Source organism: Narcine bancroftii, chromosome 2 (assembly GCF_036971445.1).
Source record: "Narcine bancroftii isolate sNarBan1 chromosome 2, sNarBan1.hap1, whole genome shotgun sequence".
Lineage (NCBI taxonomy): Eukaryota > Metazoa > Chordata > Chondrichthyes > Torpediniformes > Narcinidae > Narcine > Narcine bancroftii.
The window spans coordinates 196,901,600-196,928,055 of record NC_091470.1 but is presented as its reverse complement, the minus strand read 5'-3'; the positions used below and the strand labels follow the sequence as shown (position 1 = coordinate 196,928,055).

Sequence of the window (26,456 nt, the reverse complement as noted above, 5' to 3'; positions counted from 1 at the left end):
TACTCTCCCACTCCCGGAGCTCCTCTCAATGTCCAGGAGCTGGCACACAGCCCCTACCCTTTCCTTGCTGTCCCTCCACGACTTCCTTGACTGCCTGCATCAAAATCTTAGCCTTTCCTTTCTGTTTATTGAGCATTCTCTCTTAAAATTACACACCTCCGTACTAGTCAGGGGCACATTTACGAAACCGAGACCCCCTCCCATGGGAACTTCCCGTAAAGGTCTCATCCAGTTAATTTCTGGCTTATCCTCTCCTTTATAATGTCTAGATTCCTGCTCTCTGGGAAATGAATCAAAGGGTTCTGCCCTTCCCTCCCAGAGGGTCTCACACTGTTTTGAATCAAAGTCTCCTCCCTCTCTTGTCAATTGAGGTGGTAATCTAGTATTTTGTGAACGGGTCATCATACCACCCCTACTTTCTTCTCCTTTCTTTAGCTGTGGGGGAGGAGGGGAAGGTGAAGAAGGGTAGAGAATAGGAGAGAGGGGAAAGATAGGAGCCGGCATAGGAGGAGCATAAGGTGGAGGAAGGGAATGTAACACATCCCATCCTTGTGTTTCAGGGACAAAAGGTTCCTCATCCTTCTTGTCCTTACATTCCTTTTCATTCAAAACCAGTTGATCAACCGATCCACTGAGCCAGCAGGCTAGGCTGCATATTCTCTGCTCTCAATATTATCTCTTTGATTTTGATAGAGCCAGATGTTCAATGCCTGACACATCCAGTCCTCATCGGATCCGAACTTTGGCCAATATACCGAATTCCCTTTTATCGGGTTTTTAACCCATTCCAGGCAGCAATACCTGTAGAGCTCGTCAAAAGAACCAAAGACTTGTTGATCCAAACCAAGGCTTTTAATAGCAAAAGACAGGAGCTCTTCACAGGTGGCCGACCAGTCCGGAATGATCCGACCTGGCTAGGGACACAACCCTTTAAGGCCCAGACAGTAGGCGTGGCTTAGCTTTCAGCCAATCGCTGTAAGCACAGTCTAGATACAGTAACTATATACACTATGTACATTGGTGATAGATCTGTACTATCACAATACCTGACCATGGTCTGTTTGTCTTTCCCGCGGATTCTCCTCGCACCCCAATCAGATAGCATTAATCCTAACGGACTTTGCTTAGTTATCTGATCGTCCCATCCTTCCTTAGGACTATTTCCCTTGCTACTCACACCTCCCATACTAACAGGCAAGTAAAATTCCTCTTACCGGGATCCAGTAGCTATTTCTAGCGCGCTTCCTTATCGTCCTCCCGTCGTTTGTTCTCAATGCCTCTTCTCGGATATCACTCGCTTCATCCACTGACCAGTCACCCGTCCGTGAGTCCAGCTGAATTAGCCGGGGTGCACCTACCCTCGTCGTCGGGCACTCTGTCAGTGGAGGGAGTGGGATCCCGGACGAGCCCCCATTTGTGAGAAACAGAAGTACCTTCACAGAATTTGCTCAAGACAAAAATTGAGAACAAAGAACATTTATTATACAACAATGCAAAGTTGGGTGCTTCCCCTTACCCTGGGAATGCACAAATACACTGGGGCTCACCCAACTTTTATACAGTTCATTTCAGTGTAGAGGTAATTACATATGCGGAACTTGCTGACTCTCTCTAAGGCTAGAAGACCCTTATCTTATTCAGACTAACTTTACTTACTACATTATCTACCCTTATCCTATTCATACTGGTTTTATTCATCTCTCATATTTTCATATTAGTTTTACTCATCTCTCACATTGTTGATCCGTAGACATCTGTGTTTCCTCCACATTGTTCACACATCCGGCTGGCGCGCGATCCCTGGTGGCCACTGAGTCTTCTCTTCCATCTGGGAATGTGACGAAGGTGTATTGAGGGTTCGCGTGCCTCAACTCCACTTGATCCACCAGCAGGTCCACTTTGTGAGGTCTGCAGTGCTTCTGGAGGAGAACAGGTCCTGGTATCATCATCCATTTAGGCAGCACTGTGCCCGTCATGGCTTTTCTTGTGAAAGATACGTTCATGTGGGGTCATGTTAGTGGCAGAACACAACAAAGAACGTATAGAGTGTAGGGCTTCTGGGAACACATCTTGACATCTAATAACAGGCAGGTCTTTTGCTTTTAAAGTCAAGAGGACCGTTTTCCAGATAGTGGCATTTTCCCTTTCGACTTTTCCCATTGGCCCTGGGATTGTAACTTGTAGTGCGGCTGGTAGTAATCCCTCTCTCGTGCAGGTACTGCTGTACTTCTGTGCTCATGAATGCAGCACCCCTGTCTGTGTGTATGTTGTTCGGGTACCCAAATATGCTGAAGATGGGTTGGAGCCATTTTATAGCATTGGCTGCTGATACATCAGAACACGGGATTGCGAAGGGGAAATGGGAATATTCATCTATTACGTTTAGGAAATAGACATTTCTATTATCAGACGGGAGTGGGCCTTTAAAATCGAGGCTGAGGCACTCAAAGGTTTGGTAGCTTTTATCAGGGTGGCTTTGTCTGGCCGGTAAAATTGTGGTTTGCATTCCGCACAGATGGGGCAGCTCTTGTTCACTGACCTCACTTTCTCTACCAAAAATGGGAGGTTTTGGGTTTTAATGAAGTGAAAGAGTCTAGTGACCCCTGGGTGGCCCAGCTCATTGTTCCATCTCTGCCATCTCTGAGGTTAAGGATGGCACAAGTGCCTCTGGACAGCGCATCCGGGGGCTCATTGAGTCTTCCGGGGCAGTATAGAATGTCGTAGTTAAATGTAAACAATTCTATCCGCTAGCACAGGATTTTATCGTTCTTAATTCTCCCTCATTCTGGTTATCGAACATAAAGTCTGTGATGAGGGTGAAGTGTTTGCACGCCAGATAATGTTGCCAATGCCTTGCTGCTTCCACAATGGCAAGGGACTCCTTCTCTACTGCTGAGTGTCTTACCTCTGACCCCTGTAGGGTTCGCGAGAAAAATGCCACAGGTTGTCCGTCTTGGTTTAGGGTGGCCGCCACATCAGATGCATCCGTTTCAACTTGAAACGGGATCGACTCATCTATGGACCTGGTAGCTTTAGCGATATGGTCCCTAATGTCCCTGAATGCTCTCGTGGCTGCTGGGCACAGTGAGAAAACTGAGGCTTTTATAAGTGGGCCCTGTTGGTGTAGTTGGGGACCCATTGGCGTAGTAAGCGAACAGTCCCAAACACCTTTTTAGTGCTTTCAGCATGTGTGGCACTGGGAAGTTGTCGGACTCTGGCTTTACCTTACTCTTAATTTAGTCTATGTGTGGTCTGAGTCCAGCATGTTCTTTGAATGAAGTGATAGGAGAAGGTATTCGGTTCAACAGTCAATTTATTACACAGCACAAGAATAAAACTTAACAGAGCTCTGGGTCAGTCGTTAGTTCATAGGTCACCTGCACAGTGAGCTATTCCCCAAGACTGACCCCTATTGTCCAGTTGGCTCAGTTTATATAGATCAACCTTATCATACAGAACAAAAGTTGGCTTCCTTTGCTAGATTTCATTATTATACAGAACAAAAGTTGTCTTCCTTTGCTAGATCTTTTTGCATAAGGGTTATCACAAGTCATCTCCTGTTTTGCAGATATCTGGGGTGTAGCACTCCCCTCTTAATCCTCCAAGCCAGACTATCCTGTTGATTGGATCAGAAATTAATTCATCCCCAGATATCTCTAATCACCATTCTGTCCCTGTCTGGCCAATTTCTGCTGTTTTCTTTAACACCTCCTCATGCCTTAATCTTCCTCCTAGACTGGTTTTCCATTCACTTTGTTTCTTGCAGGCCATTCTTTGTTCTGGTCTGGCCTGTGTCTCCTGTGCTACTCACCACCTCCTTCAGTTTGAGCATTCCTCCTAAATCGTTTTATGCATTTCCTCTCCCTGTATTTGGGAGCAGACAATTTTGCTCAGCCAACTTTGCTCCATGCTGTGATTGCCACTTAATCACATTCCTCTTTTTCCCTGAACCATGCAGTAAATATAAACTTATTAATTAATCATTTCTTTCATAATGTCTTAACCCCTTGATTCCAACAAAGTCCACATATGGGCTGGGTCTGGGCTGATTTCCCTGTTCTGCACTACGTAGCCCAGGATTGGCAACTTCCTTGCGCAAAAGATGCATTTGTCCCTGTTGTATGTTAGGTTCCTTTCCTCAGCTGCCTGGAAGAAGCGTTTTAAATTCGTGTCATGATCCTCCTGAGTGTGGCCACAGATTGTCACGTTGTCTAAGTAGGGGAACACCGCTTTCAGTTGGAACTCATCTACTATTCAGTCCATTTCTCTCTGAAACAGGGACACTCCATTGGTGACTCCGAAGGGGAGTAACAGAAATTGATACAGCCTGCTGTCTGCCTCAAATGCCGTGTAAATGTGATCACTGTTTCTAATGGGCAGTTGGTGGTATGCTGCTTTCAGGTCTATGGTGGAGAACACCTTATACTGTGCGATGTTGTTGACCATGTCTGCTATGCGTGGCAGGGGTAGGGATCTAGTTGTGTAAATTTGTTGATTGTCTGGCTGTAATCCACTACCATGTGCAGTTTTTCTCCTGACTTGACTACAACTGGGCTCTCCAGGGGCTGGTGCTCTGCTCTATGATGCCCTCCTGTAGTAGCCTATGGGCCTCTGTCCTAATGAAGGCTCTATCCCTCGGGCTGTACCTCCTGCTCTTTGTGGCTATTGATGTGCATTTTGGGGTCAGGTGTGTGAACAGCGGAGGGGGTGGGGTTCTATGTTCAGGACAGACAGGCTGCAGTGTTGTTTCTTCATCAGGCGTAGTGGGGGGTGAGGCCCGTTGTGCACTATTGTAATGCCTTCTAACTGGCACTGAATATATAACCCCAATAGTACCAGGGTACAGAGGTGAGGGAGTACTAGTAATTTGAACCCTTTGTATTTTGTACCCTGGATTTCTAGAGTAACCCTGCAAAACTTTTACCTCAGCCGCAAGGTTGCTGGCTGCTAACAGGATCTGGTGCTCACTTGGGTGTGTGGGGAGGGCAAGGCGGTTTACCCCTGGTCAATAAATTTTTCAGTGCTTCCACTATTTATTAAGCAATTTAATTTTGATGCACAAAATGGCATCAGATAAATTGTGTGGACTCGCCTGATTCATGCGTAGGGAAGCAAATCTGGCAAGTCCTTCCATCCAATAGTACTCGTGGTGATATGTAATGACACCACTAGGTCACCAGGGATCATCCCGGTGACCATGTCTATAAAGCAGTCCAGAGCTACAGTCGAGCCTTCCAGGTTTATCTTGCAGAGAGACAAGACCTCTTAGTGTACAGATTAGTTTATTAAAGCTGTCTTATACTCGCACTGCTGCTGTGGTTATTGTCAGTACAGTACTCGGCATCATATTCATCTCCTGAAGACTGTGTCCTCTGCTTTGTAGCATTTGTCCAAGATGGCCGGCTGCACATGGCATTCTTCTTCTTCTGTTTGTCTGTGGAGAAAGAGGAGCTTTCCTGCCTCTCATCAGCATGAGAATGGGCCTTGGCTGTGGCCTTGGGGCTTCTGCAGACTTTTGCATAATGCCCAAGTTTTCCACAGTTGGAACAGACATTTTTTCTGGCAGGGCAGCTCTGGGGTGCTTTCTTTGTCAACAGAAAAAGCACTAGGGACCCTCAAGGTGTGCATCTGCTGCTGTGGATTCCTGTGAGGCAGCATACTTTTCTTTTCGTGGGGCTAGAGAGTCCAGCAGTGTGACGTTTGTCCCAGCCCCAGGGTCCTGTGAGTAGTCCTCCAATTCTTTCCTGATGCTTTCTAAAGCTTCTGCAATTGTCTCTGCCTCATCTAGCCCCAACATTCCTTTCTCCAGCAATCGATGTCTCGTCTCAGTGGACGTCTCAGTATGCCCACAACAATTCTGTCCCTAATAAGGTCCTCCGCATACTCCTGAGCTGATACTGCTTTAAAGTTGCAGCCTCTCGCCAGGTCTTTCAGAGAGTATAAAATCTCTGACAGACTCCCCTACTTGTTGTGATCTGGTCATGAGCCTGTACCGGGAGTGGAGTTCACTATGCCCCTTACTGTAATGCCTCTGTAAAATGCTCATTGCCTCTTGGTAGGACCTGGGATCCTGTATAAGGGAGTAAGGGTGGTCTCCCAGCTGCGCTAACAGCAGCATTAATAGCTCTTTATCCGATGCCTCACCACCCACCATGTAATTCAGAAAACATCTCTGCCAACGGCCGAAGTGTGTGCGGCTCCAGGATTTCTGGGGTCATGCTCCAGCCTGTCTGGTCACAGCACATGGCTAAGCCCCAGTCTCTGGTCCCTTAGGTGTAGCAAGGGTGGACCCTGGGGTACTGGGAGCTGCTGGTAGAGCCTCTGTGAGGCTTGTGTATGCTGGAGGAGTAACTGGGTGATTGGGGGTGTTGGCTGAGTCTCTGGCTTTGGGACATTTGCAATGGGCTTAGGGGGGATCCCAGCGGTAGCATCAGGTCTCTGTGGTACTGGAAAAACTGCTACTGGAGGAGTGACGGTAGCGGTGTCTGCTTTCCATGGCTCTGGAGTGGTCGGGAATTCTGCACATATGAGGCAATCAGGAGCATGACTTGTGGAGATCCTTCCACCTGTGCTTGTAGTGGTCCCTTTCTGATCGGACCGGGTTTTTGGGTCTGAAGTGCCTGTACCGGCGAAGCCACAGGCAGGGCTCTTGGCTGTTTCTTACCTGCCCTATCATACTTCTGTGGTCTTCCCCGCATTCCACCATGATTCCAGTACAGCGGTCCCTCACCATCTCTGTCCTCAGATGCATGTGCGTGCTAGTCGTCCCCGGATTCCATTCCTCAGGAAGAGTCTCCAGGTGGTTGGGAATGCACATTGGAGCAGAAGCAGCATCCATCCTAGTAGCTATCATATTAGTTTATTAAATTGTACTGACAATAACCACAACAGCAGTGCGAGTATAAGACAGCTTTAATAAACTAATATGTACACCAAGAGGTCTTGTCTCTCTGCGAGACGAACCTGGAAGGCTAGACTGTAGCTCTGGACTGCTTTCTATACAAGGCACCCCTGGTGACCTAGTGGTGTAATTACATATCACCACATACAGTAGTCAGAGAGAGGCAGAGTGGATTCAGGAAGTTCCCAAACTGGATGAGGGGGCAGCTGATATGGGGGGCAGTGGGATCAGTGTGGGGACTAACATGGGGATGTGGGGAGAAATCGGGGCAGTGGGATCAGTGTGGGGACTGATACGGGGATGTGAGAAGAAAGTGGGGCAGTGGGATCAATGTGGGGACCGACAAGGAGCTGTGGGGAGAGATCGGGGCAGTGGGATCAGTGTGGGGACTGATACAGGGATGTGGGGAGAGAGTGGGGCAGTTCAATCAGTGTGGGGACTGATACAAGGCTGTGGGGAGAGATATGGGCAGTGGAATCAGTGTTGTGACTGTTACAGGGATGTGGGGAGAGAGTGGGGCCGTGGGATCAGGTGTTAACCTGTAGAGGAAGTTTACTCTATAGTTATTGTGTGCCAGAAGTATGCGATGGCGCAGTGGAACTGGATGTGACACCATATCTAACCTTCTACCAGGACGGGACAGTGCAGGAGCTGAACCTGTGCCTAATCTGTGCTACCCAAATTCCGGAGGGTGTGTGAGGACATTGACAGAGCCCGAGACCTGCTGAAAGGAACATCTGAGTGATTGGGGTTGATCTCTTCCTGACACCAGCAAAACCAATGCAATGGTGTGAGATGTCAGGATATTGGCTGGGAAGGAGGGAGAGAGGGAGGGAAGAAGGGAGGGGGAGGGAAGGAGGAAGGGAGGGAGGGAGGGAAGAGGAATGCTAGAAGTTCTCTACCCTCTCACACTCCTCGGACCAATGGTCGAGAGGGTTCAGGGATTGAGATCACGATGTTTCGTTGACAGATGCTGGTGGACACTTTCTGGGGCAACACGACACCTCAGGTCTCCAGGGAAACAGAATCCAGACGATCTCGCTGATCCAGAGAGGGTAGAGTCTCTTTAGAAAGAAAGTGAAAGATCACTTGAACCTACAGATGGCAAACAAGACAGTCAGACCCAGAGTGATCTCGCTCTCCTTCGACCTGTCATAGGCACCCGGGGTCAGACCCAGAGTGAAACTCTCTCCACACTGTCCCCTCACACACTCTCGGCGTCAGACCCATGGTGATCTCCCTCCACACTGTCCCCTCACACACTCCCGGGGTCAGACCCAGAGTGATCTCCCTCTCCCTCCACCCTTCACAGACACCCGGGGTCAGACCCAGAGTGATCTCGCTGTCCCTCAACCTGTCACAGACACCCGTGGTCAGACCCAGAGTGATCTCCCTCTCCCTTCACCCGTCACAGACACCCGGGGTCAGATCCAGAGTGATCTCCATCTCCCTCCTCCCGTCACAGACACCCGGGGTCAGACCCAGAGTGATCTCCCTTTCTCTCCACCCTTCACAGACACACTGGGTCAGACCCAGAGTGTCCTCGCTCTCCCTCCACCCGTCACAGACACCCGGGGTCAGACCTAGAGTGATCTCCCTCTCCCTCCACCCTTCACGACACACTGGGTCAGACTCAGAGTGATCTCCCTCTCCCTCCACCCGTCACAAATACACTGGGTCAGACCCAGAGTGATCACCCTCTCCCTCAACCTGTCACAGACACCAGGGTCAGATCCAGAGTGGTCTCCCTCTCCCTCAACCCGTCCCATCACACACTCCTGGGGTCAGACACAGAGTGAAGATCCCTCCACACCGTCCCATCACACACTCCTGGGATCAGACACAGAGTGAAGCTCCCTCCACACCATCCCATCGCACACTCCTGGGGTCAGACACAGAGTGATGCTCCCTCCACACCGTCCCATCACACACTCCCGGGGTCAGACACAGAGTGAAGCTCCCTCCACATTATCCCGTCACACACTCCCGGGGTCAGACGCAGAGTGAAGCTCATTCCGCACCGTCCCATCACACACACACCTCAGGTGCGGAGCAGTGAGAGAGCTCCTCAGTGCGGGAGGGGCGTTCGGTGGATCTCCTTGAGGTTTTGCTGTTGGGCTGGCGAAACTGGCCATTCACGGGTCGAGGGCGTGCGGGGTCAGTGAAGGAGAGCTGACTGCCCGCCTGTCTTTCGTGGTGACGCTCGGGCGCATGCGGTGTTGGAGCGGGAACACACAGTGTCAGAGGGGATGGTGGGCAGAGTTCAGGGAACATTTTCCCCCCAACCCCCTCCGGGGTATCGCGTGTGATGGTAGATGTTGAAAGTCATGGTCTACTCTGATGTGTAGTCGAGTTGTGGGAGTAATCACTGCCTCTCACAGTTTTGTTGCCACGTTATGTTTGATTTTGGTTTTAGTTCAATATGTGGTTGGTGTTTTTAATATTTGAATAAAGAAAGAAATAAACAAGCCAATGAAGCAGCTTCTCTTTGGGAGGGGCATTGACGAGGGAGCCCCACACTGTGGGAGGGGTGTTGACAAGGAAGTTCCTTTCGGAGGGAGAGACTATTTTATGCCCCAGCTGGGGTTCTAACTTCCTCCGCAGCCTGTCCACAAATTGCGGAACTTCATCCAGATTTGTTCCTTTCAGTGTTTAGACCAATGTCCTCTCTCCCGAGGGCAAAGCTCTCCGGTCCTTGGGCAAGTCTCGCAAGCCCCCACCAACAAGTCTGAGTTCAAAAGCTGAGCGGCTTCAGAGTCGATTTGACCTCAGTTTCGGGGCACGGGTGGAGGTTGGGGGGGGGGGTGTTCCTGATGAGAGGGACCGACTCGATGGCCTGGGCCAATTAGCGATGAGTGGGCAGGCAGGCACGTGTCACCTGACCCAGCCTGTGGTCACATTCTGTGGTTAGCTGGGGAACAGTTCCATCACTTTGCCTTCCTGTCCAATCGTTTCTGCTTCAGTGCTCCCGAGGCCAGCAAGACCAGAGCGACTGCTCCCTCCGTTCCGTCAGACCGTCCGATCCAGGAGAATTAGACAGGGGGTGTATCTGGAATTTTCCTGTCGACTCTGCTCTCTCTCCCCCAGCTCTCTTCCTGTCTCTAACTTCCTCTCTCCCTCTCTCCACCATCTCTCTTTCTAACATTATTTTCTCTCCCTCCCTACCTCCCTCATTCTCTCCCCTTCCTTCCCTGCATCTTTTCTCTCCCCTTAACCTTGTTCTTAATCTCCCCTTCATTTTCTACTTTTTATCCATTCTCTTCCACTCTATCTCTCACCTACTCCCTCTCCCACCCCTCTTCCTCTCTCTCCCTCCTTCCCTTTGTCTCTCTCTCTCTAACCCTCTGTCCCCCTGCCTCGATCCCTCCCTCTTTCCTCTGCTGTCACCTCCCTCTCCCTCTCTCCGCCCTTCCCAGCCCTCTCCCCCTCCCTCCCACCCTTCCCCCCATCCCCATTCATGCTTCCAGTATTTGGCCCCAAGATCCCTGTATCCTCATTGACACAGCAAACATGGACATCTACCTGGAGGCCTACAGGTATCTGGCAGTCCAAGGAATTCCAGGTGAGCCTCAGATCTTTCTGTTACTGTCCTGGTCGCCATTTCTTTTCTTGTGGTTTCAGCTGGGGTCGGTAAGAGGTGAAGTTGGCCAAGTGCTGCATTGTGTTGTAGCTTATAACTAAGGGCAGGGATTCACAGTCGTTTTCGGAAGGGTTCTGGGTTTAGATGGGTTTATATGTGAGCAGATGAGGTTGGGGGCAGCCATCAGCACAACACACTACCAGTGAATCCCAGTTCACTGCATTCACCCCTTCCTGCAGAATTTGGGGTCTGTGAATGAAGACGGAGAACATGGAATTTGGAAAAAAAAAGTTGAAAAATATACAGTTACTTACAATTTACAGATTTAAGCAATCCGGGGCGTCTGGAGATACTGGTGGAGCGCCTTAGCACCGGGTGGGGGAGGGGTGGGGGAACCTTGGACTCCTTGGGTCTCCTTGTCCCCTTGTGAGGGAGGCGGGCTGGGTCTCCCCCACCCCCCACCCACTGAGGCACTGACTGGAGGGAGGCGAAAATTAGCTCCGTGGCTCGCGGGGCACCTGAGGCAACGGACCCTCTGTTCCGGTGTGTGCCAGGTCCCTGGTGGAGACTGTGTCTTCCCTACCATTTAGTTACTCCACTTAGAAGCAGTTTCACCCTCTCCACCAGGGGGTTGGTCTTGCTTCTCCTCACATGCATCCTGACAAGGACTGGACCAGGAGTGGAGCCAGACTGGGAGTGTAGTTCCAGATTCCAACCTTCTTTCAAAATTGAATAGGAGCTCGTGAGGAGTAGAGTTGATCGCGGTGCATAGTAGCGACTGGATGGAATGGAGTGCCATGGGCAGGACATCTGCTAACGTGAGTCTGAAAAGCCTTTTGACTTCAGGGCCAGTTTGACAGCCTTCCACAACGTGGCATTCTCCTTTTCAACCTGCCCGTTCCCCTGGGGGGTTGTAGCAAGAAATGATGCCCCTCGCCAGCAGGTGCCTACATAGCTTGTCACTCATAAAGGATGCTATGGATACAGCTGGGATCCCTGAACAGGGTGAAAATGGAATCTAGGGCCTTTATGATAGCCAGTTCTTTGAAAGGGTCACCTGGGTGAGCGAGCTTGCTGGCTTTATCATCGTTCTTGATCTTGCTTTGTTCCAATGATTTGGCCAGTTCAACATGGCTAGCCAGGACCTTCATACCCAAAGAGTAGTCGCTGCCTCATGTACCTCGAGCAGACCCCAGTGACTAGAGTGTCCCGGACCTGTTCTTCTTCATGAACGTGGCCAGTCACCGCTTCGTACCTGCACTTCTTGGCAAGCGTCCTCAGATCCGGCAGGTAATCATCGATGGTCTCTCCTGGCCGCTGGTGATGTAGAACGAGTCAGTGCCTCGCTAGGACCTCGTTTTGTGACTTCAGGTACCGTGCCTTCAATGCCTCAATGGCAACCTCATATGTAGTGCAGTCCCTGATGACCCTTTTGTTCCTTCCATCGAAATGAGTGCGGACCTCCTGAGTTCACCGGTTTGGAAGATGTCTCTAGTCACGTTCAGGTAGGCCTGGAAGCAGTCTAGCCAGTATGTGAACTCCTCAGCCGCATCAGGGACAGAGGGTCTATCAGTAGCATACCTGGCTTGTGTAGCACTTCCATCATTTAGAGAATGAGCTAATAAAATTGTAATGTGAATAAAAGCTCTCATGAATGAAAGGAGAATAAACGCTTTTATTAGCTTATATCTAAGGGTAGGGTCTCACAGTCGTCTTTGGAAGGGTTCTGGGTTTAGGCGGGAAACGAGGGTTATTTGTGAGCAAGTGGGGGTGGAGCCAAGAAGTGGGGCCAGCCATCAGTACAACACCCTACCAGTGAACTCCACTTCACTGCATGTGTGAACCTGTTTGTTTCTCCTCCGTCACGTTGATTTGCCCACTCCATCCCAACATTTCGATCTCTCTCTGACCTGTGTGTTTTTGTCCCTCAGGGGATATCTGCACACTGACCGGTCTGTCCATCCCTCTCTCTCAGGAGGATATCTGTACACTGACCAATGTCTCTCCATCCCTCTCTCTCAGGGGGGATATCTGTACACTGACCAGTGTCTCTCTGTCCCACTCTCTCAGGGGGATATCTGTACACTGACCGGTGTCTCTCCCTCCCACTCTCTCAGGGGGATATCTGTACACTGTCCGGTGTGTCTCAGAGGGATATCTGAATATTAACTGCTCTCTCTGTCTCTCTCTGTCTCTCTCTCTCTCTCTCTTTCTCTCTCTCTGACTCTCTCTCTCTCTCTCTCTCTCACACACACACACACCCACACACACACACTCTCTCCCCTGCTCATTTCTATCTCCTTCCCTTTTCCAATTCTCTATTTTCCCGACTTCAGTCTTTCCTTTTAACCATTATCCCCTACCCTCCCTCCTTCATCTCTTCTCCATTTATCTCACTCTCTATCTTTATCAATCTTGGCACAAATTGTTTCAAAAAATTTGCATTCTGAAAGGAAATTAGGGATTACAATGGACAGCTTCAAGTTGAACATGAAGCTCATTTTAAATTTGCTGCATCACTTCGGAAGTTGGAGAAACATTAAATTAATTGTCATTGAATTTAGCATGTTTAACCACATAGTTTGACTGAGCTAAAAATGTTTTGCCACTGATTTTCGTTTGTACTCAGCATCTGATGCCTCTCGTGTCAGTGTCCAACAGTAGTCGGTCGGTGCCGATAGGCACCTCTCACCAGTTGCCCCGATGCCGCTTATCCACGGTCGCCATGACCCGGTGAAACCTTTCACCGTGTTCATCACTGACGGCACCAAGATCAGCCGGGAAGACGTCCAAGGGCGAGTGCAGGAAATGAATTTTCAATGACACGTTGCCCTTCATGGTTTTTCTTGCTTGAAGTCGACTTAAAATATGACAGGAAATTCCAAAAATACATTATATCTAAAAAACAGTGCACGATAGGAATTTTTAAGGGTGATTTTAATCAGCAGGCAGCCCAGAATCTGTAAAATCCTTCAACGTATTCAGGAAGCGACATCTTCATTGTCCAAAGTTATCTTTCTCTCACTGCACCTCCCTCTTCCATCTCTTCCCCCTTGGCTATCTCCCTCTCCTCATCCAGAACTATCTTTCCATCCCCTACTTTCTCCCCCCCTAAATCCTCTTGCACCATCACTCCCTCTCTCCTGACCTCTAATCTTTCGATTTCTCAATTTCGAAAGCATTCCATCACTTGTTCTCTTGACCTTCTCGCTCTCTCCTTTTCTCTTTTTCTTTCTCTCGCTTTTATCCTATATTCCACTCTCCCACTCTCTTACTCTCTCTCCCTCCTCTTAACTGCTCTTTCTCTCACTCTCTCAACTTCTCTCCCAATCTCACTTTCTCTCTCCCACACTCTCCCACTCTCTCTCCCACTTCCACTCTCTCCCACTCCCTCTCTCTCCCACTCTCTCTCTCCCACTCTCTTTCCCTCCCCCTCTCCCACTCTCCTACTCCCACTCTCTCTCCCTCTCTCTTCCACTCACCCTCTCCCTCTCCCAATCTCTCGCCCACCCTCTCCCATTCTCTCCCAGTCTCTTTTGCTCTCTCTCTCACTATTTCCCACTCTCTCACTCTCTTTCACTCTCTCCCATCATCTCTCTCCCACTCTCTCCCAGTTTCTCTTGCTCTCTCTCTCCCACTCATTCCCACTCTCTCTACCCACACTCTCCCTCTACCACTCCCACTCTCTCTTTCACTCTTTCTCACTCCCACCCTCAATCCCTCCCTCTCTCCCACTCTCTCACTCCGTCCCTCTCTCTCACTATCTTGCTTTCTCTCTCTCTCTCCCACTCTTTCTCTCTCTCTCCCACTCTTTCTCTCTCTGCACCTCTCACCATTGATTTACCTTTCTGTACCAGTCCCTCTTTCTCTCATCCTCCCATTTACTCGATTCCCTTTGCTTCTTCACTTACCTACTACCACTCTCTCATCCACCTTCCTGTTGTTGGTGAGCATTCTACCTGTCACCTGCACACACTTACTCACCCTTTCCAAATCCTCCTCAAAATCTCACCCAATTTGTCCCCTCAGAGGTGCTACGCTCAGAGTTGTAATGAGTTGCATTGCATTGAATTAATTATTGTCACATGAGAAAAGCTTTCTTTAGCCAGTTATCCAGGCAGGTCGACTCTAACTTAAGTACACCAGAAAGTGCAATACAAAGATAAAGCTGCAGGGTGCGGTGTTACAGTGAGTCACAGAGTGCAGGGTGGGGTGTTACAGTTACAGGGTGCAGGGTAGGGTGTTATAGTCACGGTGCAGGGTGGGTGTTTCAGTGAGTCACAGGGTGCGGGGAGGGCTGTTACAGTGAGTTACTGGGTGCAGAGTGAGGTGCTACAGTCACTATGTACAGGTGGCGGTGTTACAGTTACAGAGTGCAGGGTGGGGTGTTATAGTGAGTCATAGGGAGCAGGGTCGGGTGTTACAGTCACAGGGAGGAGGGTGGGGTGTTACCGTGAATCACAGGGTGTGGGGTGTTACAGTCATAGGGTGCAGGGTGGGGTGTTACAGTGAGTCAGGGTGTGGGGTGGGGTGGTATTATAGTCACGGTGCAGGGCGGGGTGTTACAGTGAGTCACAGGGTGCGGGGAGGGGTGTTACAGTGAGTTACAGGGTGTCGTGAGGTGTTACAGTCACTGTGTGCAGGGGCAGTGTTACAGTTACAGGGTGCAGGGTGGGGTTTTATTGTGAATCACAGGGTGTGGGGTGGGGTGTTATAGTAACAGGGTGCGGGGTGGGGTGTTACAGTCACAGGGTGCGGGGTGGGGTGTTATACTTACAGGATGCAGGATGGGGTGTCATCGTGAATGACAGGGTGTGGGGTGAGGTGTTACAGTCACAGGGTGCAGGGAGGGGTGTTACAGTTACAAGGTGCAGGGTGGGGTATTATAGTCACAGGATACAGGGTGATGTGTTACAGTCACAGGGTGCTCGCCGTGGTGTTACAGTTACAGGCTGGTGGGTGGGGTGTTACAGTGAGTCACAGGGTGCGGGGTGGGGTGTTACAGTCACAGGGTGCAGGGTGCGGTGTTACAGTGAGTGACAGGGTGCTGGTTGGCGTGTTACAGTGAGTTACAGGGTGCATGGTGCGGAGTTACAGTGAGTTACAGAGTGCGGGATAGGGTGTTACAGTAACAGGGTGCCAACGGGGTATTACAGTGAGTAACTGGGTGCAGGGTGGGTGCAACAATGGGTTACAGGGTGCCGGGTGTGGTGTTATAGTGAGTTACAGGGTTGCGGCTAGGGTGTTACAGTGAGTATCTGGGTGGAGGGTAGGCTGTTAAAGTGTGTTATAGTTTTCAGGGAGGGGTGTCACAGTGAGTTATAGGATGCAGGTGGGGAGATACAGTGGGCTACATGGGGCGGGGTGGGATTTTACAGTGAGTTACAGGGTGCAGGGTGGGGTGTTACAGTTACAGGGTGCAGAGTGGTATTTAACAGTGAGTTACAAGGTGCTGGTTGGGATGTTACTGTGAGTTACAGGGTGCCGAGTCGGGTGTTACAGTGAGTTACAATGTGCCAGTTGGGGAAATTGCAGTTACAGGGTGCCGGATGGACTGCTACAGTGAGTTATGTGGTGCCAGTGGTGTATTACAGTGAGTTACAGGGTGCTGTGTGGGATGTTACAGTGAGTTACAGTTTGCAAGGTGGCGTGTTAGAGACACAGATTTCAGGGTTTGGTGTTAAAGTGTGTCACAGGGTATGGGGTGGGGTGTTACAGTCACAGGGTGCAGGTTGCAATGTAACACTTGCAGGGAGTGGGGTGGGGTGTTACAGTGCGTTACAGGGTGCAGGGTGGGGTGTTACATTTACAGGGTGCAGGGTGTGGTGTTAAAGTGAGTCACAGAGTGCGGGGTGGAGTGTTACAGTTACAGTCACAGGGTGCAGGGTGTGGTGTAACAGTTACATGGTGCAAGGTGGGGTGTTATAGTTACAGGTTGCAGAGTGGTGTGTTACAATGGGTTACAGGGTGCTGGGTTTCATGTTACAATGAGTTACATGGTGCAGGGTGGGCTGTACAGTTACACGGTGCAGGGTGGGGGGTTACAGTGAGTTACAGAGCACGGGATAGGGTGTGACTGTAACATGGTGCCAGCTGGGTGTTACAGTGAGTTAATGGGTGTGGGGTAGGTGTAACAATGGGTTACAGGGTTCTGGGTGGGGTGTTTTTGTGAGTATCAGGGTGGAGGGTAGGGTGTTAAAGTGGGTTACAGTTTGCAGTGTAGGGTGTAACATTGAGTTATAGGATGCAGATGGGGAGTTACAGTGAGTTACAAGGTGCTGGTTGGGATGTTACAGTGAGTTACAGGGTGCAGGGTGGGATGTTACAGTTACAAGGTGCAGGGTGGGGTGTTACAGTGAGTTACAGTGTGCTGGGTGGTGTGTTAGAGACACAGAGTTCAGAGTGAGGTGTTAAAGTGTGTTACAGCGTGCAGGTTGGGGTGTTACAGTGAGTTACAGGGTGCCGGGTCAGGTGTTACAGTGAGTTACAATGTGCCAGGTGGGTGAATTACAGTTACAGGTTGCTGGGTGGTGTGTTATAGTGAGTCATAGAGAGCGGGGTTGGGTGTTACAGTCACAGGGAGCAGGGTGGGGTGTTATCGTGAATCACAGGGTGTGGGGTGGGGTGTTACATGCACAGGGTGCAGGGTGGGATGTTACAGTGAGTCAGGGTGTGGGGTGGGGAGGTATTATAGTCAAAGGGTGCAGGGTGGGGTGTTATAGTGAGTCACAAGGTGCGGGGAGGGGTGTTACAGTGAGTTACAGGGTGCCGAGTGAGTTGTTACAGTCACTGTGTGCAGGGGCAGTGTTACAGTTACAGGGTGCAGGGTGGGGTGTTATTGTGTATCACATGGTGTGGGGTGGGGTATTACAGTCACAGGGTGCGGGGTGGGGTGTTACAGTGAGTCACAGGGTGCGGTGTGGGGTGTTATATTTACAGTATGCAGGGTGGGGTGTCATCATGAATCACAGGGTGTGGGGTGAGGTGTAACAGTCACAGTGTGCAGGGAAGGGTGTTACAGTTACAGGGTGCAGGGTGGGGTATTATAGTCACAGGATGCAGGATGGGGTGTTACAGTCACAGGGTGCAGGCCGCGTTGTATAGTTACAGGGTGGTGGGTGGGGTGTTACAGTGAATCAGAGGGTGCGGGGTGGGGTGTAACAGTCACAGGGTGCAGGGTGTGGTGTTACAGTTACAGGGTGCAGAATGGGGTGTTACACTGTATTACAAGGTGCAGGTTGGGGTTTTACATTGAGTTACTGTGTGCGGGGTGGCGTGTTACCGTGAGTTACAGGGTGTCGGAGGAGAGTAACAGTTACAGGGTGACGGGTGGTGCATTACAATGAGTTACAGGGAGCGGTGTGGTGTTTTACAGTGAGTTACATGGTGCGGGGTGGTGTGTAACTGTTACAGGGTGCAGGGTAGGGTTTTAGAGTGAGTTATATGGTGGAGGGTGGGGTGTTACAGTTGCAGGGTGCAGGGTGGGGCGTTACAGTGAGTTACAGTGTGCCAGTTGGTGTGTTACGGTAACAGGGTCCAGTGTGGGGTGTTACAGTGAGTTATTGTGTGCTGGGTGGTGTGTTAGAGACACAGAGTTCAGAGTGAGGTGTTAAAGTGTGTTACAGCGTGCAGGTTGGGGTGTTACAGTGAGTTACAGGGTGCAGGGTGGGGTGTTACAGTGAGTCACAGTATGCGGAGAGGGGTGTTACAGTGAGTCACAGGGTGTGGGGTGGGGTGTTACAGTCACAGGGTGCAGGGTGGGGTGTTACAGTCACAGGGTGCAGGGTGGGTTGTTAAAGTACAGGGTGCAGGGTGGGGTGTCATCGTGAATGACAGGGTGTGGGGTGAGGTGTAACAGTTACAGTGTGCAGGGTGGGGTGTTAAAGTTACAGGGTGCAGGGTGGGGTGTTACACTGTATTACAAGGTGTAGGTTGGGGTTTTATATTGAGTTACTGGGTGTGGGGTTTGGTTTTGCCGTGAGTTACAGGGTGCCGGAGGGGTGTAACAGTTACAGGGTGACTGTATGGGATGTTACAGTGAGTTACAGTGTGCACGGCGGCGTGTTAGAGACACAGAATTCAGGGTTTGGTGTTAAAGTGTGTCACAGGGTATGGGGTGGGGTGTTACAGTCACAGGGTGCAGGGTGGGGTGTTAAAGTTACAGGGTGCATGGTGGGGTGTTGAAGTTACAGGGTGCAGGGTGGGGTGTCATCGTGAATGACAGGGTGTGGGGTGAGGTGTTACAGTTACAGTGTGCAGGGTGGGGTGTTAAAGTTACAGGGTGCAGGGTGGGGTGTTACACTGTATTACAAGGTGTAGGTTGTGGTTTTACATTGAGGTACTGGGTGTGGGGTTTGGTTTTGCCGTGAGTTACAGGGTGCCGGAGGGCTGTAACAGTTACAGGGTGACAGGTGGTGCATTACAATGAGTTACAGGGAGCGGTGTGGTGTTTTACAGTGAGTTACATGGAGCGGTGTGGGGTGTTACAATGGGTTACAGGGTTCTGGGTGGGGTGTTACTGTGAGTATCAGGGTGGAGGGTAGGGTGTTTAAGTGGGTTACAGTTAGCAGTGTGAGGTGTCACATTGAGTTATAGGATGCAGGTGGGGAGTTACAGTGAGTTATAAGGGATATTGCAGTGAGTTACAGGGTGCGGGGTGGAGTGTTACAGTGAGTTACAGTGTGCAAGGTGGCGTGTTAGAGACACAGAGTTCAGGGTGGGGTGTTACTGTGAGTTACAGGGTGCCGGGTCGGGTGTTACAGTGAGTTACAGTGTGCCAGGTGGTGAATTACAGTTACAGGGTGCCAGGTGGGGTGCTACAGTGAGTTATAGGGTGCCAGTGGTGTATTACATTGAGTTACAGGGTGCTGTATGGGATGTTACAGTGAGTTACTGTGTGCAGGGTGGCGTGTTAGAGACACAGAGTTCAGGGTTTGGTGTTAAAGTGTGTAACAGGGTATGGGGTGGGGTGTTACAGTCACAGGGTGCAGGTTGCAGTTTAACAGTTGCAGGGAGTGGGGTGTTACAGTGCGTTACAGGGTGCATGGTGGGGTGTTAAAGTGAGTCACAGAGTGCGGGGTGGAGTGTTACAGTTACAGTCACAGGGTGCAGGGTGTGGTGTAACAGTTACATGGTGAAGGGTGGGGTGTTACAGTGAGTTACATGGTGCAAGGTGGGGTGTTATAGTTACAGGGTGCAGAGTGGTGTGTTACAGTGGGTTACAGGGTGCTGGATTTCATGTTACACAGTGCAGGTTGGGGGGTTACAGTGAGTTAATGGGTGCGGGATAGGTGTAACATTGGATTACTGGGTGCCGGGTGTGGTGTTACAGTGAGTTACAGGGTGCAGGGTTGGGTGTTACAATGGGTTACAGAGTTCTGGGTGGGGTGTTACTGTAAGTATCGGGGTGGAAGATTGGGTGTTAAAGTGGGTTACAGTTTGCAGTGTGGGGGGGGGTCACATTGAGTTATAGGATGCAGGCGGGTAGTTACAGTGAGTTACAGGGTGCAGGGTGGGATGTTACAGTTACAAGGTGCAGGGTGGGGTGTTAGAGACACAGAGTTCAGAGTGAGGTGTTAAAGTGTGTTACAGTATGCAGGTTGGGGTGTTACAGTGAGTTACAGGGTGCAGGGTGGGGTTTTACTGTGAGTTACAGTGTGCCAGGTGGGTGAATTACAATTACAGGGTGCCGGGTGGTGTGTTATAGTGAGTCATAGAGAGCGGGGTTGGGTGTTACAGTTCCAGGGAGTAGGGTGATGTATTATCGTGAATCACAGGGTGCAGGGTGGGGTGTTACAGTGAGTCACAGGGTGCAGGGTGGGGTGTTACAGTGAGTCACAGGGTGCAGGGTGGGGTGTTACAGTGAGTCACAGGGTGCAGGGTGGGGTGTTACAGTGAGTCACAGCATGCGGAGTGGGGTGTTACAGTGAATCACAGGTTGTGGGGTGAGGTATTACAGTCACAGCATGCAGGGAGGGCTGTTACAATTACAGGTTGCAGGGTCGGGTTTTATAGTCACAGGATGCAGGGTGGTGTGTTACAGTCACAGGGTGCAAGCCGCGGTGTTACAGTTACAGGGTGCAGGGTCTGGTGTAACAGTTACATGGTGCAGTGTGGTGTGTTACAGTGTGTCACAGGGTGCTGGGTTTCATGTTACAGTGAGTGACAGGGTGCAGGGAAGGGTGTTACAGTTACAGGGTTCAAGGTGGGGTGTTACAGTGAGTTACAGGGTGCTGGATGGTGTGTTACAGTTACAGGGTGCTGTGTGGGGTGTTACAGTGAAGTACAGTGTGCAAGGTGGGGTGTTACAGTGAGTTACATGGTGCAGGGAGGGGTGTTACAGTGAATTACCGTGTTCTGGTTGGTGTGTTAGAGTTACAGGGTGCTGTGTGGGGTGTTACAGTCAGTTACAGTGTGCAGGGTGGCGTGTTAGCGACACAGAGTTCAGTGTTTGGTGTTATAGTGTGTCACAGGGTGCGGGGTGGGGTGTTACAGTCACATGGTGCAGGGTGCAGGTTAACAGCTGCAGGGTGCGGGGTGGTGTGTTACAGTGCATTACAGGGTGCTGGGTTTCATGTTACAGTGAGTTACATGGTGCAGGGTGGGCTGTTACAGTTACAGGGTGCAAGGTGGGGTATTACTGTGAGTTACTGGGTGCTGGGTGTCATGTTACAGTGAGTTACATGGTGCAGGGTGGGCTGTTACAATTACAGGGTTCAGGTTGGGTTGGTATAATTACAGTGTGCAGTGTGTAACATTACACTGTACTTCAAGGTGCAGGTTGGGGTTTTACATTGAATTACTGGGTGCGGGGTGGGGTGTTACAGTGAATTACAGGGTGCCGGAGGGGTGTAACAGTTACAGGGTGACAGGTGATGTGTTACAGTGAGTTACATTATGCCGGTTGGTGTGTTACAGTTACAGGGTGCAGTGTGGGGTGTTACCGTGAGTTATTGTGTGCTGGGTGGTATGTTAGAGACACAGAATTCAGAGTGAGGTGTTAAAGTGTGTTTCAGCATGCAGGTTGGGGTGTTGCAGTGAGTTACAGGGTGCAGGGTGGGATTTTACTGTGAGTTACAGGGTTTTGGGTCGGGTGTTACAGTGAGTTACAGTGTGCCAGGTGGGTGAATTACAGTTACAGTCTGCCGGGAGGGATGTTACAGTGAGTTATAGGATGCTGGTGGTGTATTACAGTGAGTTACCTAGTGTGGTATGGGGTGTTACAGTGAGTTACAGTCTGCTCGGTGGGGTGTAACATTTACACGGTGAAAGCTGGGGTGTTACAGTGAGTTACAGGGTGCAGGGTGGGGTGTTACATTTACAGGGTGCAGAATGGTGTGTTACAGTGAGTTACAGGGTGCTGGGTGTCATGTTTCATTGAGTTACAGGGTGCAGGGTGGGGTGTCACAGTGAATTACAGGGTGCAGGTTGGGGTGTTACATTTACAGGGTGCAAGGTGGGGTGTTACATTGAGTTACTGGGTGGAGGTTGGGGTGTTACACTGAGTTATAGGGTGCCGGTGGGGAGTTACAGTGGGTTACATAGTGTGGGGTGGGATTTTGCTGTGAGTTAAATGGTGCAGTGCGGGTGTTACATTGACAGGGTGCAGAGTGGTGTGTTACAGTGAGTTACAGGGTGCTGGGTGTCAAGTTACAGTGAGTTACAGGGTGCAGGATGGTGTGTTACAGTTACAGGGTGCAGGGTGGGTGTTACAGTAAGTTACAGGGTTCAGGTTGGGGTGGTACAATTACAGGTGCAGTGTGGGACGTTACACTGTATTTCAAGGTGCAGGTTGGGGTTTTACATTGAATTACTGGGTGCGGGGTGGGTGTAACAATGGGTTACAGCGTGCCGGGTGTGGTGTTACAGTGAGTTACACGATGCAGGGTGGGGTGTTACAATGGGTTACTGGGTTCTGGGTGGGGTGTTACTGTGAGTGTCAGGGTAGAGGGTAGGGTGTTAAAGTGGGTTACAGTTTGCAGTGTGGGGTGTCACCGTGAGTTATAAGATGCAGGTGGGGAGTTACAGTGAGTTACAAGGTGCTGGTTGGGATGTTACAGTGAGTTACAGGGTGCAGGGTGGGGTGTTACAGTCACAGGGTGCAGAGTCCGGTGTAACAGTTACATGCTGCAGGGTGGGTTGTTACAGTGAGTTACATTGTGTAAGGTGGTGTGTTATAGTTACAGGGTGCAGTGTGGTGTGTTACGGTTTGTCACAGGGTGCTGGGTTTCATGTTACAGTGAGTTACAGGGTGCAGTGTGGGGTGTTACAGTTACAGAGTGCAAGGTGGGGTGTTACACTGAGCTACAGTATGCAAGTTGGGGTGTTACTCTGAGTTACAGGATGCCGGGTGGGGTGTTATAGTGAGTTACAGTATGCTGGGTGTCATGTTACAGTGAGTTACAGGGTACAGGATGGTGTGTTACAGTTATGGGGTGCAGGGTGGTTGTTACAGTAAGTTAAAGGGTCCAGGTTGGGGTGGTACAATTACAGGGTGCAGTGTGGGACGTTACACTGTATTTCAAGGTGCACGTTGGGGATTTACATTGAATTACTGGGTGTGGGGTGGGGTGTTACAGTGAATTACATTGTGCGGGGTGGGAAGTAACGGTTACAGGGTACAGGGTAGGGTGTTAGAGTGAGTTATATGGTGCAGGGTGGGGTGTTACAGTTGTAGGGTGCAGAGTGGTGTGTTACAGTGTGTCACAGAGTGCTGGGTTTCATGTTACAGTTAGTGACAGGGTGCAGGGTAGGGTGTTACAGTTACAGGGTGTTGTGTGTGGGGTTACAGTGAGCTACATGGTGCAAGGTGGGGTGTTACTCTGAGTTACAGGGTGCAGGGTGGGGTGTTACTGTGAATTACAGGGTGCCGGATCTGGTGTTACAGTGAGTTACGGGAGGTCGGGTGGGGTGTTACAGTGAGTTACATGGTGCAGGGAGGGGTGTTACAGTGAATTACCGTGTTCCGGTTGGTGTGTTAGAGTTACAGGGTGCTGTGTGGGGTGTTACAGTGAGTCACAGTGTGCAGGGTGGCGTGTTAGAGACACAGAGTTCAGGGTTTGGTGTTAAAGTGTGTTACAGGGTGCAGGGTGGGGTGTTACAGTGAGTAACAGGGAGCAGGGTGGGTTGTTACTGTGAGTTACAGGGTGCCGGGTCGGGTGTTACAGTGAGTTACAGTGTGCCAGGTAGTGAATTACTGTTACAGGGTGCCGGGTGGGGTTCTACAGTGAGTTATAAGTTGCCAGTGGTGTATGACAGTATTATAGGGTGCTGTGTGAGATGTTACAGTCAGTTACAGTGTGCAGGGTGGCGTGTTAGCGACACAGAGTTCAATTTTTGGTGTTAAAGTGTGTCACAGGGTGCGGGGTGGGGTGTTACAGTGAGTAACAGGGAGCAGGGTGGGTTGTTACTGTGAGTTACAGGGTGCCGGGTCGGGTGTTACAGTGAGTTACAGTGTGCCAGGTAGTGAATTACTGTTACAGGGTGCCGGGTGGGGTTCTACAGTGAGTTATAAGTTGCCGGTGGTGTATGACAGTATTATAGGGTGCTGTGTGAGATGTTACAGTCAGTTACAGTGTGCAGGGTGGCGTGTTAGCGACACAGAGTTCAATTTTTGGTGTTAAAGTGTGTCACAGGGTGCGGGGTGGGGTGTTACAGTCACATGGTGCAGGGTGCAGGTTAACAGTTGCAGGATGCGGACTGGTGTGTTACAGTGTGTATCAGGGTGCAGGGTGGGGTGTTACAGTTCATTACAGGGTGCAGGGTGGGGTGTTACATTTACAGGGTGCAGGATGTGTTAAGGTGAGTCACAGGGTGCGGGGTGGGTTGTTACAGTCGCAGGGTGCGATGTAACAGTTAGACAGATGGTGCAGGGTGGGCTGTTTCAGTGAGTTACATGGTGCAATGTGGGGTGTTATAGTTACAGGGTGCAGAGTTGTGTGTTACAGTGGGTTACAGGGTGCTGGGTTTCATGTTACAATGTGTTACATGGTGCAGGGTGGGCTGTACAGTTACAGGGTGCAAGGTGGGGTATTACAGTGAGTTACAAGGTGCTGGCTGTCATGTTCCAGTGAATTACAGGGTGCAGGGTTGGGGCTTACATTGAGTTACAGAGTGCCGGATACGGTGTTACAGTAACAGGGTGCCAGCGGGGTGTTACAGTGAGTTCCAGGCTGCTGGGTGGTGTGTAGCAGTTACTGGGTGCAAGGTGGGGTGTTACAGTGAGTTACAGGGTGCATTATGGGGTTTTACATTTACTGGTTGCAGAATGTTGTGTTACATTGAGTTACAGGGTGCTGGGTGTCATGTTACCATGAGTTACAAGGTACTGGTTGGGGTGTTACAGTTACAGGGTGCAAGGTGGCATGTTACAAGGTGTAGGGTGGGGTTTTACATTGAGTTACTGGGTACAGGGTGGGGTGTTACACTGAGTTATTGGGTGCTGGAGGGGAGTTACAGTGGGTTACAGGGTGCAGCGCGGGGTGTTACTGTGAGTTACAGTGTGCTGGTTAGTGTGTTACACTTACAGGGTGCTGTGTGGAGTGTTACAGTGAGTTACAGTGTGCACGGTGATGTGTTAGAGACACAGATTTCAGGGTGGTGTGTGAAAATGTGTTACAGGATGCAGGAAGGGGTGTTACTAAGAGTTACAGAGTGCCGGGTCGTGTGTTCCAGTGAATTACAGTGTGCCAGATGGTTAATTACAGTTACAGGGTGCCGGGTGGGATGTTACAGTGAGTTACAGTGTGCAGCATGGTGTGTTAGAGTCACAGGGTTGAGGGTTGGTGTAAAAGTGTGTCACAAGGTGCGGTGTGGGGTGTTACAGTCAGAGTGTGCGGGGTGTGGTGTAACAGTTGCAGGGTGCATGGTCAGGTGTTACATTTACAGGGTACAGAGTGGTGTGTTACAGTGGGTTACAGGGTGCTGGGTGTCATGTTACAATGAGTTACAGAGTGAAGGGTGGGATGTTACAGTCACAGGGTGCAGGGTGTGGTGTAACAGTTACATGGTGCAGGGTGCGGTGTTACAGTGAGTTACATGGTGCAAGGTGGGGTTTTATAGTTACATGGTGCAGTGTGGTATGTTACAGTGGGTTACAGGGTGCTGGGTTTCATGTTACAGTGAATTACAGGGTGCAGGGTGGGGGGGGTAAAGTGAGTTACAGAGTGCGGGATAGGGTGTTATAGTAACAGGGTGCCAGCGGAGTTTTACAGTGAGTTACTGGGTGCGAGGTGGGTGTAACAATGGGTTACAGGGTGCCGGGTTTGGTGTTACAGTGAGTTACAGGGTGCAGGGTGCGGTGTTACCATGGGTTATAGGGTTGTGGGTGGGGTGTTACAGTGAGTATCAGGATGGAGGGTAGGGTGTTAAAGTGGGTTGCAGTTTGCAGGGTGGGGTGTCACATTGAGTTATAGGATGCAGGTCGGGAGTTACAGTGGGTTACATCGGGCAGGGTGGGATTTTACAGTGAGTTACAGGGTGCAGGTTGGGGTGTTACAGTTACAAGGTGCAGGGTGGGGTGTTACAGCGAGTTACAATGTGCTGGTTGGGGATTTACTATGAGTTACAAGGTGCCGGGTCGGGTGTAACAGTGAGTTACAGTGTGCCAGGTGGGTGAATTACTCTTACACGGAGCCGGGTGGGATGTTACAGTGAGCTATAGGATGCCGCTGGTGTATTATAGTGAGTTACCTGGTGCGGTGTGGGGTGATACAGTGAGTTACAGAATGCTGGGTGGGTTGTAACAGTTACAGGGTGCAAGGTGGTGTGTTACAATGAGTTACAGGGTGCGGTGTGGTGTTTTACAGAGAGTTACAGGTTGCAGGGTGGGGTGTTACATTTACAGGGTGCAGAATGGTGTGCTACAGTTAGTTACAGGGTGCAGGCTGGGGTGTTACATTTACAGGGTGCAGAATGGTGTGTTACAGTGAGTTACAGGTTGCAGGGTGGGGTGTTACATTTACAGGGTGCAGAATG

The 26,456-nt window shown here is 50.4% G+C and overlaps 1 protein-coding gene across 2 annotated transcripts in view; it reads left to right on the top strand.

Annotated features, from left to right (window-relative positions):
• The window catches only part of LOC138754919 (active breakpoint cluster region-related protein-like), a 212,474-nt gene that overhangs the window by 13,794 nt on the left and 172,224 nt on the right, over positions 1-26,456 (top strand). Inside the window, exon 1 of one of the 2 annotated variants that reach the window (XM_069919934.1) lies at positions 9,783-10,463. The exons of the other annotated variant lie outside the window; for it this stretch is intronic. Coding sequence (XP_069776035.1) covers positions 10,412-10,463 — 52 coding nt within the window. The 5' untranslated portion in view covers positions 9,783-10,411. Of the gene's footprint in view, positions 1-9,782; positions 10,464-26,456 lie in introns of those variants that run through there. 2 annotated transcript variants of the gene reach the window in all.